This window comes from Scheffersomyces amazonensis, assembly GCF_036850825.1.
Source record: "Scheffersomyces amazonensis strain UFMG-HMD-26.3 chromosome Unknown RJT21scaffold_5, whole genome shotgun sequence".
In the NCBI taxonomy this organism is placed as follows: domain Eukaryota; kingdom Fungi; phylum Ascomycota; class Pichiomycetes; order Serinales; family Debaryomycetaceae; genus Scheffersomyces; species Scheffersomyces amazonensis.
The window spans coordinates 768554-783178 of record NW_027042745.1 but is presented as its reverse complement, the minus strand read 5'-3'; the positions used below and the strand labels follow the sequence as shown (position 1 = coordinate 783178).

The window sequence follows — 14625 nt, the reverse complement described above, 5'->3', positions numbered from 1 at the left end:
TGCCGATCTACGAATACAGAGATGACTTAATTTCTTGAATTGGCCATCTGCTGTTAACTGTGGGGCAATGCAAATTTGTCTGGCTCAGAAGTCCCATTATTTTAACCCTCTTCACTAGCAGAGGATTCACGTACTTGAGTCACGTTTTTTATGGAGAACTCCCAACTAAATGTTAAGCTGATATCGTCATGAAGAGAAGAGTAACATATACACACTTTGGCCTACGAGCTAATTATTCCATAAACTTCTGGGGAAATATATGTGGCTACAACCTTGCAACATGCCAAGATCGGAACAATAAGGTTGCTCCCAAAAAAGACAGACAGAATATATTCTATTTTATAAATCTTGGATCTCTTCCTAATGTATGATAATTGTGTTCAAATTCAGTCTTATCACAGTAAATTATACTGTGGATGGATGTCTTATCTTTGATTAGAGAATTCTGCTAGATTCTTTGGCCAAATATAAATATCAGAACGTGTTACCCCGTTCTATCGGAAAAATACCTGTCTTATTAGGATGTCAATTTTCAAGTGACGTATTTACTTTTGTGATGCGGGATCGCGCTACAGCCTGCTTAAGGAACTTTCAGTACTCTGATGCATATTGTGAACTACTGTCAATGAATAGATAACAGTACTGGTATACTAAGAGCAAATTCAATTATGGGAGAATGACGTAACCATGTGAATTGAATGTAGCTTATTTTGAAAATAGATCTGGGCCAAGTTGATTTAAAGAACAGGTAGTAAATGTAGACAACAAAACATAACAATACATAGTAACCAAAACAATTATCTACGATGACGATGAAATCGTTCTATTATTAACTGCTGCATACAGTACTCTACAGCACAAAACTGGACCAAGACGGACCGGAAAACGAGGAGGTCTCAAAGATAGTAATGATACCATAGACGATCGGATATATGGTAGAAACAAACAAATCTATATAATCAATTAAAGCAATTCATGTAGTTCCGCAAAAAAAGGAGGCAATGCAATTCGCAGATGAAAATATCAAGTTGACAGATTTTCAACCATTCTTTAATTCGATGGATATCTACAAAGCAGATCGACGACACGTTAATAAGAGTATGACTAAGGGAATGGAATGACGACAACTCACTTAATAAAATAAAAATAAAAATTAAATTAAATTACATTAAAATTATATAGCAATCTTAGATATTGACATTTATTCCATTACATAGTATTACATATGGAATGAAATTCTGTTTAACTCAAAGTCAAACGCTTGTCATTATACTGAAGGCATCGATCAATTGGGAATTCAGGTTGAAGTTTCCTTACTTTACCCAACTTTAAATTTTGAATCTCTTTTAACCTTAAACAGCAAATTGAGGCTTTTCGCCGTGAAGCTTCGTAGCAGGGTAAATTCTGAAATTCGGTAAACTTTTAGTCGGTCAGTCCAATTTGATTGTCCAATTGTGTCAGTTTTCTCTACTGCTATGTTCTGTTCTACTATGTTGCGTACTGTATGCTACTAAGAATCCCTCAATTCTTCCTCCCCTTTAAGTTTTCTACTCCTCTCGTCCCTATTTTCTTATTTTTTACATGACAATAAGGCAATTGGACAATAGATTAGTTCACATAGGCTGCTGAAGAAAAAGCAATTCAAGGATTATATACTATACAGTCTTCTGGGTTTAGTTCTACTTAATCAGAAGAGATGTTGGCAATTCTGACTATGTCTTACTATAAACTATTAACTACTATTCCTCTTTATCTTATATCTTTTTTTGAGACCAATTGAGTCTACATAGGCCCTCATCACTGTAATTTTAATTGGAATTGGCGTTTGATCTAGTCCTGAAAGATTCACAACGACCCACACTGGGTCTCTCCATTTTATTTCAAATCACCTCCGAACCGCACGCACTCGTCGTTCCTTAAATTGTCTATTTTTTAATTTTTTTAATTTTTTTTTTGATTTAGTGGGACAAAATTAACCTATAGCGGTAATTGTAGCAGCATCAGCAGGACCAGCAGGTTGAGAAATTCCGGCATCATCATCAGCAATACTTGAAGGTGTGGGTTAAGTTGGAAATTTAGTGATAGGTGTGGGTCCTTTTAGTGCATTTATTATTTTTTTGTCTTGTTTTTGTTTGTTTGTTTGTTTGCAGACAGACAGACATCCCCAAGTTTCATGTTCTTACAATACCTGAACCACTAAATTAGTTTTTCAATTTTTGGGGATCACTGCTTGGAATGGGAAATTTGCCATTCTATTACCTTCGATTTCAATTTCAGTTACGATAGATTTTCAATGGCTCAATTGAGTATAAATACTTCAATATTTGTCTTGTAATTTTTAAAAACGTTTTGATTCTCTTGATTTCTTTTTGTTCTTTTATTATTTATATTTGATCTATACTTATAACTCAAATACACTCAATTAATATTATATAATGGTTTTCGGATTCGGTGACGACAAAAAGCACAAGAGCGACAACAGCGACGACTCTTACGGTAACCAAGGTGGTAACCAAGGTGGATATGGTGGTTCCAACGATGATTCCTACGGAAACCAAGGTGGTAACCAATCCTCTGGTTTCGGTGGTTCAAACGACGATTCTTATGGTAACCAAGGTGGTAACCAAGGTGGATTTGGTGGTAACCAATCCTCTGGTTTCGGTGGTTCTAACGACGACTCCTACGGTAACCAAGGTGGTAACCAAGGTGGTAACCAAGGTGGTTTCGGTGGTTCTAGTGATTCTTACGGTAACCAAGGTGGTAACCAAGGTGGTTTTGGTGGTTCTAACGATGATTCCTATGGTAACCAAGGTGGAAACCAAGGTGGTTTCGGTGGTTCCAACGATAACTCCTACGGTAACCAAGGTGGTAACCAAGGTGGATACGGTGGTAACAACAACGATAACTATTAAGTTAAAGTATATTTAACTACTGCTTCTACTGCTTTATTTCTTATTTAGTGTTCAAAAAAACCGCTCTTAAGGAAGCTAGTCTTGCTTTAAATGTTCAATTGAACTTCTTAAAATATACACAGATATCATAGTCTACAGCAATTGAAGAATAATTGAATTAATAACAAATTAAATTAAATTGTAAACTGAACATGTAATGGGGCAGTTGGCCATCGCAGACGTAGTTTTTGTTGCAAATCACCGTGGCCGGCCCGTGCACCAACAATATATATGACCACACCTGAGGTGCGGAAAAACTGGGGGGATGTGTCTGGAACAGACGCCTGGAATCAATGCCTAGAACAGGGACTTTAGAGCCTATACATTATAGTTACGTAATATTATGAGATATTTTATACACTACTACTTATAAGTTATAATAAAGATTCTAAAAGCTGTTCATAAAATTTTGATTGATTGATTGATCTATCACTAAGTCAATTGAGGTAGAGGAGCATATAACACTTGTGTTACATATTTTCTCTTATATCTAACTATTGAAGCCACTGCCAATGTATGATTTTTTATAGAAGTTGTAGTTAAATGATTAAGAACAACATGATTTGGAATAGGTAATGCTCCACCATTATTATCTCTATCTAATGAATTATAATTGTTTAATATAACATTTTCTAAATGAGGTGGTAATTGTGGAGGATGTAACCATGCTTGTTGTTGACCATTTGAACTTTTTGATTGCTTATCAATTGCCATATAATATTGTTCCATAACTTTTGGATCGGTAAATATTGGTGGTATATCATTAATATACTGCAAATTTCTTCTATTCAAGGGATTTTCTTCATCTTCTTCATGATATCTCGAATATCCATTCCCCATATCGTCATCATCATTGGTTAATCCCCAAGCTGAATCTACTCTTCTAGCTCCAGATACCGAAGATTTACGAGATTGAGGTTGAGATTGAGATTGATCTTCAGTAGATGGTTGCAGTGGTTGTAATTGTTGCAATTGTTGACCTTGTTGGCCCTGTTCTTGTTGTTGCTGTAAATGAGCCTGAATATGTTCCGGAGTAACTTCAACATAATTAACAAAATTACCCATTTGATCTGTAGCTGTAGGTAAGAAATCAGAAAATCTTAACTCATTATCGATCACAAATCTAAACCTGTGAGTTCCGACTGGTAATCCTAATGTGATTAAGAAAGTATTATCTGGTTGTTTTGCTAAACCAATCATCTTTCTCCATCCCGTGAAAGATCCTGTTACATATACCTTTTCACCACCTTGAACCCATTTGATATCGACTGGAACGGCAATATTTGGGTCTGGGACAGCTGGCTGAGGTTGCTGTTGTTGTTGTTGGTTTTGCAGTTGTGCCGCTTGTTGTTGTTGGGCCTGTTGATTAAGTTGAACCGATGATGGGTCAATATGCATCTGATCACTACCATCCAAATCTGTGTGATCACTGTTTCCATTGTTTTTGTTATCTATATTCATTTTATCCAAGTCTATATCATCTGTCAAAATGATTGTTGATTTTCTTCTTGGTGGAAGTGTATGTTCATCATGAGTTTGATCATCTTGTACTGGCTGAGGTGGTTGACCTGAGAGAGAATTAGTCGGAGCTTGTGTTTGGGAATCTTGTTGAGATGCAGTAGATACATCTACCATGGATACATCTTTTGGGTCTGGTGGACCAGAAGATGAGGGGCTGTACATGGTCTATTGAATGTGATTGTGAATGATGAAGGAAAAGAATTGGAAATTTGATAAATCTATGATGGAACGAAGAAGTGAATTGAAGGGAAAAGAAATGAATGAAGTGAAATTATATTAAAACCAAACGAGGAATGTCTTTAGTATCTTTTTAAAAAGTAAAGATATGAAGGGATGCAATTAGATGGTGCTGGTGATGAGGTGGGGAGGGGGGAAACAAATGAGTTTATCAACTACTTTATATGACAAACTGATATGAACTCTATAGGTTATAGCAGGCTGTGTACTCTAATTCCACACGATTGAACCTATGCTTGTAAATTTCGCTAATACGGTAGCTGCCTGAAAATGACTCTTACTTTAGTGGCTGAACTAGTTGGTCCAATTCCAAAAATTGTTGTTGATAATTGTGCCGATCTTTTTTCCCTGTCTTGAGGTCGGAGGTCGAGAGTTTTGAGGTCGAATATCTTTAGAGTGAGCTCCCTACTTAATAGCTCCTTATAACAATTTATACAGTTATAAGATATTAATACTGGATATATTATTTAGAAGCTAATTAGGTAGTATATGTACAAGTACAAATTGTTGTTGAATTGTTGTCTGTCCCGTTAGTCCCTCGTAATTCCATTAATTCCAGACCTCCGTATCACTCATTTTCGCAAATAAATGACACGGTAAGGCTTTAAATTCCGGTCGGGAAAACTTAGCGCGCACGTGAAACAGACCTCGTATGTAAACTTCCTAGAGAACACTCTTCTGCTTAAAGCTACAGCAAGGACTACTTAGCTTATTAATCAATCTAATGATACTACTACGAACAGATGAATTCCTGATTCTTACAAATGTAAATGTAAAATGTATACCAGTACGTTTTATTATTTTGTATGTATTATATAAATGAGGTAAAAGTTAAAAGACGACCAGTAAGCTAATAATACAATAGACGGCATTGTCGACGGAAGACTATCCGTATGTGATAGTGGTAAAACCAAGATAAATTATCTAATTCACTTGCAAGTCATATCTTGTTCACTCTCATTCTCACTCTTTATTTAAATGCTTCACGTTGGTGGAGATAGCATGATAAATCAAGATCAACACTATAGATGCAAACCCAAATGCTAATGCTATGGTATTCAATTGATCATCTGTAATCATTCTATATGTTCTTTATCTTCGAATATAGCTAAGGATCTGGACTATGTATCAGATTTCATACAACCGTAAGGCTATATAAGTTTTAAGCTTTGAAAATGTTCAGCTTTTCAAAAATTGGTTTGTTAGTGAATCACATGAAATAAGCGTGACAAGTCACATGCCGCATTTATGATTTAAAATTTTTAGTATGCATCTCTTAATTAACTATTCTGCAAAATTATATATTGCTAGTAACTAATACGTTGACCAAAATATTATATGTACATATGTCTGTGTAAATGTTCAAGAACTTAATACTGACAAGGTCCTTAGTGGCAACATGTTTACGACATGGTAAAACTCAAATAATGTTACAGCCACGAATACAATCAGCATTACCATTAGCATTATTACAATCTAAACTTCAAACATACAAATTCTATTCATCTAAGTCCACTGATGATTTACAACAACCACAAGAACCAAATCAAATGGAACCAGAATTAGAACCAGAGTCGCAGCCAGAGTCAGAAATACGATCAGAACTATCAATCTCGAAATCAACATATCAGAAAGATAATGCCAACCAAAAGAACACATTTTTCCAGGAACGAGAGAGAAATTGGTGGGAAAAGAGAGAAGATTCCTTAAAGAAGAGATACGAAGCTTGGAATCCAACTAGAAAATTATCAAGACAAGCCATGGATGATATAAGATCATTGGCTCGACAAATGCCCCACTTAAAAACTGTGGATTTAGCCAATCATTTCAGAATATCTCCAGAGGCAATCAGAAGAATTCTAAAATCCAACTGGGTTCCAAATGAAGATGAACATCTCTCAATAATGCAAAGGGCTGAAAGAAGAAAAGTACAACGGAAAGAAATGAGAAAACAGGCTGAACAAGTTGAAAAAGAAGAAAAGAGTGAGAAGACTGCAAGGACCAAGAATTATGTAAAAAGTGTTGATTTATCAAATGTCTATGTTAAAGGTCAAAAATACAATCCACATAGTCCAAAGGTTCTACCTCCTTCGTATGCTACTAGGAAAAATGGTAAAGTTCTGAATTCAATTCGACATAATCGAAATTCTTCCAAGCCAAAGCAGAAACAACCTCAATCAAGAAAACCATTTACTACAAGTGTTGCTGATATACTTGATTAACTTTACTAACTAGCATTTACAAGCATCCAATTATTTTACTTTAATGATTTCTCACAATTACATTATTACGACCATCCATACATATGATTTCTGTATATAGATCATAAATTCTCTCCATGTAAATATAAATGTACAAATAAAGGGAATATTTATATGTAGTTATAGTGTCGTGTACCGTGCCTAAAACCACAAGGTTTACAATCCCGAGGTATCTCCACAAAAACTTCACAGTTCCGCTTAATGAACAATCAGAAAAACTGCTAGTCATATAGTTAGACATATTATAAGCTTATATATATATATATATATATAGAAAGTAATGTCATCTATACCGATGTTAACTATCCCCGAAGGGGCGTATGATCCAAATGGGTTTACATCCATAAGGAGAAAATCACAACTAGTTCAATATCTTATTCGTCTCACTAATGGATCATCCATTGGACTAATATTAGCATATGCTATCGGGATGTTTGTGATTAAACCATTATTGGAAACTACTGCAACAAGACGTTTACAAGTCTGGGAACTGTATAGAAAGAAACTCATGGATTTTTATCTTAGTTTAATTACTAAAGTAAGTTATATCCCCATAGTAGCTAAAAAGAAAGATAATGATAAACGATTATATAATGATATGGTTATACAAACTGATGATTCATATTTAGATAAGTCCCGGTATAAGTCAGAAAAGGAGAAAAATGAAGAATTGGAAGCTAATGATAAATTGTATCAATTAAAATTGCATAACAGATTAAAGAAGTTGAATGTTGCATTAAACAATATCGACACTTATCTGGTACAGAAATTGTCTAATTTCAAACTGGCATCGTTTGCCATCAAGGATTTCCAGAATAAGACAGATCTTGTCTATTTCACCCATAGTAATTATTTTACTGATGATTCAGATACTAGTAATAGTATTAATACTAATACTAATACTACTAAAGATAGTACTAATACTAATACTACTAAAGATAGTGATAACAAGGATTCTGAATCTAAGAAAAACTTTAGTGGTGTAAGAAGAAAAAACTTGGCTACCGAAACCAAGAACGAAATCAGAAGTATTAAGGGTTCGTTAATGACTACTTACTAATCCTCTAAGTATGTAATGTTGTATGTAATGTATGAACGTATTAAATTAATAGGCTGTAGGTGTGAGAGTGCACCACACAAAAAGTAGAAAGTTTCAACAGTGCAAAGTGTACAGTACAGTATCGAATAGTAATAGTAACAGTACGAGAGTCAGTAACTCACTCAAAAAAGATCCAAACATCAACACAATGGTAGCACCTCCTCCAACAATTAATGAGAGCGAAGATGACTCGAGTGATTTGGATACTTCTATGTTAGATAGTACTAGAATTGAAGAAGAACCCGAGGACGAGGGTGAAGATGTGGAGGAAGAGGACGAAGATGATGAAGAAGAAGAAGAAGAAGAGGAAGGTGCAGCACAAAACGGAAACGAAGAATCCGATCTGTTGTCAGATATAAGCGATGTTGCAGAAGAAGAGGAAGAAGTTGAAGCAGTGGATGAAGAGGAAGAAGAAGATGAAGAACAAGAAGAAGTATCAGGAGACGAAGACAGAGGTGATGCGTCGAGTGAAATAGAAGACGAGGTACAGAATGAAGAAGATGAGGAAGAAGGAGAAGTAGAAAGAGGTGAAGAAGAAGATGGAGATGGAGATGGAGATGGAGAAGGAGAAGAAGAAGAAGACGAAGAAGAAGACGAAGAAGAAGAGGAGGAAGAGGAAGAAGAGGATGAACTTATAAGTGAAGAAGAAGACAATTACAAACTCGAAGATCTTGATGAGATAGATGAAGATTTAGAACTCAAAGACGATGATGACGACTATAGAGAAGAAGAATTGAAGCCAAAAGTATCCCCTAAGAAGATCAACATAATTGTAAAACCTCCAACAAAAGCTAGTAGCAGCAGTTCAAAGGCAGCCATTACCAAAAATATAGCATCTACCGCCCGTGAAACAAGGAAAAGACCACAATTGACATATTATGAAGATGATGAAGAGGAGCAAGATGATGAAGAAGATGAAGAGGAAGAAGAGGAAGAAGTGTACACCAAAACAAAGAGTCGTCGTCCAGAGAGGAAATTACAACCACAAGAGATAGATGAAGATCTTTTATTAACAGACGAAGAACAAGAATATAACCCTCATGGAAATCCCGATCTTTCAAAGATGACAGAAAGACAAAGAGCGAGATATTTGGAAGAGGAAAATGAAGATTATGATTCTGCCAAAGACAATAAACGAAAGTTTGAAGATTTGGATGCACATTATAGTAGTCTTAAGAAGATAAAAGTTAAAAAAACTGAGACAGAAGAAGAAGTTGCCTTGAGAAAGGCTGAAAATGCTAGAAAGAGACAAGATTATAAGAATAAAATGTTAGAAGAGGAAAAAAGAGATACATTAAATAAGCTATTAAAGAGAAGAGCTACTAAAACTAGAGAAGTTCAGGATAAAGAAGGTACCGTAGAAGCGTCCAAAACGACAGGTGGTTCTGAAAATCCTCGTAGACCAATCTTGAGTCATCCTGCGCTTATTAGATATACCAATAACATAACCACATTAAATGGTAACTCTATATTAGCATTCAATAAGATTTAGTTTTGAGTAATTTATAGTAAATAACTTATCTATAGCCAAGTGATTTTATTATTATGTAAGAGTAAACTTTAAACTAGAACTTTCAGAAGATACGACATAGTGCACCCCTTTCAAGGTCACGAGATTGCATGTGAAGCAATTAGTAGAGGTGTGATCGAATACTAAAATAAGATTCGTAAAGGTCTAGCAACTTACGATTAGTTATGGCTTTGTAGTTGGCTTTGCATTCGCTCGTAACAGTAAATCACAGAAAACAAAATGATTAGCTACTAAAAATGGTCACAACCAAATAAATTAAATAAATTACATACAAAGCGCTGCTTCACGGGGTCCAGAAAGGCTTTCGTGAGCTAGTTCGCAGAGTCAGATCGGACCCTCAGTGAGTAATCAATGTCCAATTCAACCAGCACACTATTCAATCTATCCAAAACTACAATCTACATATCAATAATATAAGCAATTACCCTCTAATAAGTACACCCCAAGTTGTTGCTTTATCCGTGTTAAAATTCAACTCTGATTAATTTCTTTTTTTTTTATTTTAATTATTCAATTATTTTTTTAGTTTTTTTCTTTATACTTTTATTTTTATTTTTCGACCTTTTATCGAATAATCCCTGGCACAATCGCAGTATAATTCCAAGCAATTCAATTGCATTAATTAATAAATTCTAAAGTATAGGCGTCCCACGAGTAGAATGAATGGTAATGTCAACATGAACGGCATAAATATGGCGGCAGCAGGTATGTTGAACCAGAATATGACCGGGTTGAATACCAATCAACAAGCTATGGTAGCCTTAATGCAAAACCCAGGGTTCAATAACCGAATGCTTCAACAACAACAACAGCAGCAGCAACATCAGCAACCGCAAGTTCAACCTCAAGGAGGTGCTGGAAGTCAACAGTCTCCGACTGCTCAACAACAGCAGATGCAAATACCGGCTCAACAAATGTATAATCAGAATGGTCCTATACCTTTTCAACAACATAGATTAAGCATATCTTCCAATAGTGGTGCACCTGCCATGGGTATGCCACAACAGATACTTGTGAATAATCAACAACAGCAACACCAATTACATCAACAACAGCAGCAACAACAGACTAATCCTAATCTACAAAGACCCATAAGTGCTATCCAAAAAAGTCAACAAATGTCCCCTACAGGTGGAGTAGCCAACGTTCAACCCGGTAAACAAAATCAATTTAGTGCTAATGTGCCGTTAGCAGTTCCAAATAATGGAGCTATCACGCTGAATCCCTCAGCAGGAAATTCGCAGGGTCATACTCCTCAAATGGCTAATCGAGCTCAACCTGGCCAATTCAATGGTCAACCGGTAGGTGCAGTAACAAAAGTTAATGGAGTCATTCCTAATAATGTTACCCCTATAATGCCACAACAGCAGCAACCAACACCACAAAGCCAACCAAGACAGAATGGTAAATACCGATCACCTTCTAATGTAGCAAGTCAGATTCCACTTAATCAGCAACAGCACATGCAGGCTCAGGTAGCTCATGCACAGGCACAAGCCCAAGCTCAGGCCCAAGCTCAGGCACAAGCTCAGGCACAGGCACAGGCACAAGCTCAAGCTCAAGCGCAAGCGCAAGCCCAAGCACAGGCACAAGCCCAAGCTCAAGCTCAAGCCCAAGCAGTACAAGTGCAGGCTGCCCAGGTACAGGCTGTGCAAGCACAAGCGACCCAAGCAGCGCAGGCACAAGCACAGGCACAGGCACAAGCACAACTCCAAGTTCAGCAAAGAAAGTCTGTAGCACCCCAACCAGTATCAGGGCCAACTCCAATAACTACAAATACGGCAGCCACTCAATCACCACTTGAGAAACAAACTATAGTAGGAAATCCTCCATTGACTCAAGAACAAGAACAAATACAAAATGAAATAAATACCCGAATATTAAAAAGAAATATGGGAAATGCTGCAGCCCTCAGAATACTCGATTTAATTGATCAAATTTCCAATGAATCATTTATAAATTTATCAAATATTGACTACTGGAATCGAATTATTCAAACATACTTTTTACAAACTTCAGTAATTAGACTTAATATGTTAACGAGTCCAACTCCTAAATTTGATAATTCCAGTCCCGATAATTTTTCAAATATTCCTAAACAATTTGAACTAACTACAGCAATTGCTCCCAGATTCTTTGTTGCAAGTGTTGTATTGGGGAATGTTGCTAAATTAATAATTACTTTACCAGGATTAAAATTCCAAATTTTAAATACGGGATCAATATTAATTTTTGCTAGATTATCTATGCAATATTATTATAATGATGGATCAAACTCTTCGGTTAATGGTACTGTAAAGATATTAATGAGTAGAGAATTAAGAATTGAATGGATTGATATAACTAGTCTAAATTATCAAAGTTCTATAAATTTCATTGCGTTAGAAAGGAAATGGAAATTATATTCTGATAGTTATATACCTCCTAGTAAAGCAAAGGGAGCTAAAGATCAACAGCCCAATCCGGTTGAATTCTTTAAACAGATGTTTGAGAACTCAGAAGCAGTAAAGAATACTCCAAATTCAGGACTTCATGAGGATGCAATGAGAATATTACAAGTTGGAGATATAATGTCTAATCTCCGATCGTTGATGGGATTCGCCATTTTTAATAATGTAAATTCTCCAATTAAGGCCCTTGAATTATTCATGAATTCAAATAATCAACAAGCAGCTATACTTGCTCAACAATCACAATTAGCAGCTGCTAAAGCACAACAAATGGCATTGTTAAACCAGCAACAACAGCAAGCTCAACCCAATCAACCACAGCAACAAACACAAGTACAATCTCAAACACAAGGACCACAGGGTCAAAATAGTATATTATCACCATCACCTCATACTATCCATCCTGAGGATCCAAAAGGTGGAGCTGCATTAAAGAAAAGAAAACAAAGCGTTAGCGCTGGAAGTCCTCTAGCCATTGACAGTACAGGTATCAAGAGAAGGAAATAGACCCAATATATATGTATAGTCTTGTAATCTATTATATATTCAGTTCTATGTATTGTTTATTATTAATTAGCAATTGGTAATTAGTAATTAGTAATTAGTAATTAGTAATTAGTAATTCGCTCTTCATATGATGTTAATTAGGTGCGCACTCATAGTCGAATAATTGTACTATGACTTTCGTCCCATTAATTATACATTATACATTACACACTATCTTTTTTCTGACCATAAGTCGATTGGTAATCGACATTTGTACTGTAACGCTGTCCAAACTATCGCGAGATTTGATGATATGATATGATATGATATGATATGACATGTCAGATGAACGCACTCAACAACTATATAAAAGACTAGCTCTTCCTTTAGCCGAGGCCATTCGTCCTCAAACATTATCGGAATATATTGGTCAACATAATCTTATTAATTCAGAAGATGGAGCTATATGGAACTTTATCCGATTAGGTTACTTACCTTCCATGATACTTTATGGACCTCCAGGAGTTGGAAAGACAACTATAGCATCTTTAATAGCCAAACGATGTGGATATGTATTTATAGAACTATCAGCCACCGATGCAACAGTACAAGATTTGAAGGATTTACTGACATCAATAGAACAAGAGAATATATCAAGATCATCCCAAACCAATGATAATCAAAGTCCATTAAAAGTAGTAATATTTATAGATGAAATCCATCGATTTTCTACTACCCAGCAAGATTTCTTACTACCATATGTTGAAAACGGGAATTTTGTATTTATTGGTGCAACCACCATCAACCCTCAAAAGAGAATACGACGAGCCATATTATCAAGGTGTCAAATATTTAAACTTGAACTATTAAGTTCTGAAGAAATAGGTCTTATTGTCAAAGGAGCTATTTTATTTGAAAATATCAGAAGACGTCATATTCATAATTTAAAGTTCTTATCATACAATCAGGAATGTTTGAATTTAGTAATTACTCGTGCTCAAGGTGATACTAGAATTGCTATTGGATTAATTGAATTAATTGGTACCAAATATTCTAATGAATCTTATCAATGTATAGCAGAAGAATCTAATACTCCTATTGAATTACATGTTACTGACCTAATTCAAGCAATAAAATCATTAAAGTATTCATTATATGGTTTACAAGATGCTAATAACATTAAGCATTTTAAAAATTTGTTTAAGGCATTGAAGGGAACTTATGAGGATGATATGAGTTCAATGCAAATGTCAGATACTCAAACAAAATCAAAGAATCAAGAAGTAACTGTCGAAGACGATGAAGATGAAGATTTCTTTCTTGATGATTTCAAGAGTCAGCAATTAGATGATTCAATACCAAACTATGAATATTTACATCAAATGCAAGTATCTGATGATAGTGATATTGAAGAAGAGGGTGATATCTATGGTGTAACAGAGAGTGAAACAAAACCCATAGATGCAAATAATGTGTCATCACTTGAGTTCTTTCAATTTCTAGCAGTATTTTATATAGAATTACTATTGAAGAATGGTGAATCACCCATGTTTATTGGTAAACAGTTAGTACTATTTACTATACTCTATACTGAAACAGACTTGTGGTCATTGAGAAAAGTTTTAAACCAATTGAAGGCATTGAAGTACTCAAATGCTGATGTCCATATCACACTAGCCAATACAGTAGAATGGATAGCCAAACAGCCACGATTGAAGTTGACACCAGAGAATGATATTAGGAGCCAATTACAGCTTCTAAAGAGTTATCATAGTCGGAATTCTAAGGTACCAACCAGTTCTACTACGACCGCAACCACAACTAGCACTAGCCTTCAGTATACTATAGATTACGATCCAGCAGCTGTATCAAGAGCATTACAAGACCATACACAATACGACGAAGGCATAGATCAGAATCCAGGCTTCTTAGTCCAGAACTTGGAGGACTTCAAAGAAGGTGATGATATTAATATGGGTACCAGTTTTTAGGTGTAAAAAAAATTAGCAAAAATATAAAATAAAATATAAAATGGGCGCAAATTTTGCGACTTCGTACTAGAACCACTTCCCTCTATTGACCCACCTCT

The 14625-nt window shown here is 35.5% G+C and overlaps 7 protein-coding genes across 7 annotated transcripts; 6 read left to right on the top strand and 1 right to left on the bottom strand. All coding sequences in view use genetic code 12, as the record gives it.

Annotated features, from left to right (window-relative positions):
• Positions 1 to 2381: 2381 nt before the first annotated feature.
• DDR48 (DNA damage-responsive protein 48) lies at positions 2382 to 2912 on the top strand (the record flags this gene model as incomplete). Its single annotated transcript, XM_064882899.1, has 1 exon — positions 2382 to 2912. The coding sequence occupies exon 1, from the start codon at positions 2436 to 2438 to the stop codon at positions 2910 to 2912; it is 477 nt and encodes a 158-aa protein (XP_064737356.1). The 5' UTR covers positions 2382 to 2435.
• Positions 2913 to 3383: 471 nt separating this feature from the next.
• KIS1 (Kis1p) lies at positions 3384 to 4634 on the bottom strand (the record flags this gene model as incomplete). Its single annotated transcript, XM_064884165.1, has 1 exon — positions 3384 to 4634. One exon carries the CDS (start codon positions 4632 to 4634, stop codon positions 3384 to 3386), a length of 1251 nt encoding a protein of 416 aa, XP_064737355.1.
• Positions 4635 to 6259: 1625 nt separating this feature from the next.
• On the top strand, positions 6260 to 6931 carry RJT21DRAFT_86933 (uncharacterized protein; the record flags this gene model as incomplete). Its single annotated transcript, XM_064885495.1, has 1 exon — positions 6260 to 6931. One exon carries the CDS (start codon positions 6260 to 6262, stop codon positions 6929 to 6931), a length of 672 nt encoding a protein of 223 aa, XP_064737354.1.
• Positions 6932 to 7188: 257 nt separating this feature from the next.
• Positions 7189 to 8076, top strand: PEX17 (Pex17p). The gene has a single exon (XM_064882229.1). It carries the CDS (start codon positions 7251 to 7253, stop codon positions 8028 to 8030), a length of 780 nt encoding a protein of 259 aa, XP_064737353.1. The 5' UTR covers positions 7189 to 7250; the 3' UTR covers positions 8031 to 8076.
• An 87-nt stretch (positions 8077 to 8163) lies between these two features.
• On the top strand, positions 8164 to 9624 carry RJT21DRAFT_127744 (uncharacterized protein). Its single transcript, XM_064882898.1, has one exon. It carries the CDS (start codon positions 8218 to 8220, stop codon positions 9559 to 9561), a length of 1344 nt encoding a protein of 447 aa, XP_064737352.1. The 5' UTR covers positions 8164 to 8217; the 3' UTR covers positions 9562 to 9624.
• Positions 9625 to 10322: 698 nt separating this feature from the next.
• Positions 10323 to 12557, top strand: MFG1 (Mfg1p; the record flags this gene model as incomplete). Its single annotated transcript, XM_064880329.1, has 1 exon — positions 10323 to 12557. One exon carries the CDS (start codon positions 10323 to 10325, stop codon positions 12555 to 12557), a length of 2235 nt encoding a protein of 744 aa, XP_064737351.1.
• A 158-nt stretch (positions 12558 to 12715) lies between these two features.
• On the top strand, positions 12716 to 14575 carry RJT21DRAFT_46984 (uncharacterized protein). The gene has a single exon (XM_064884706.1). The coding sequence runs from the start codon at positions 12875 to 12877 to the stop codon at positions 14525 to 14527; it is 1653 nt and encodes a 550-aa protein (XP_064737350.1). The 5' UTR covers positions 12716 to 12874; the 3' UTR covers positions 14528 to 14575.
• Positions 14576 to 14625: the final 50 nt, after the last annotated feature.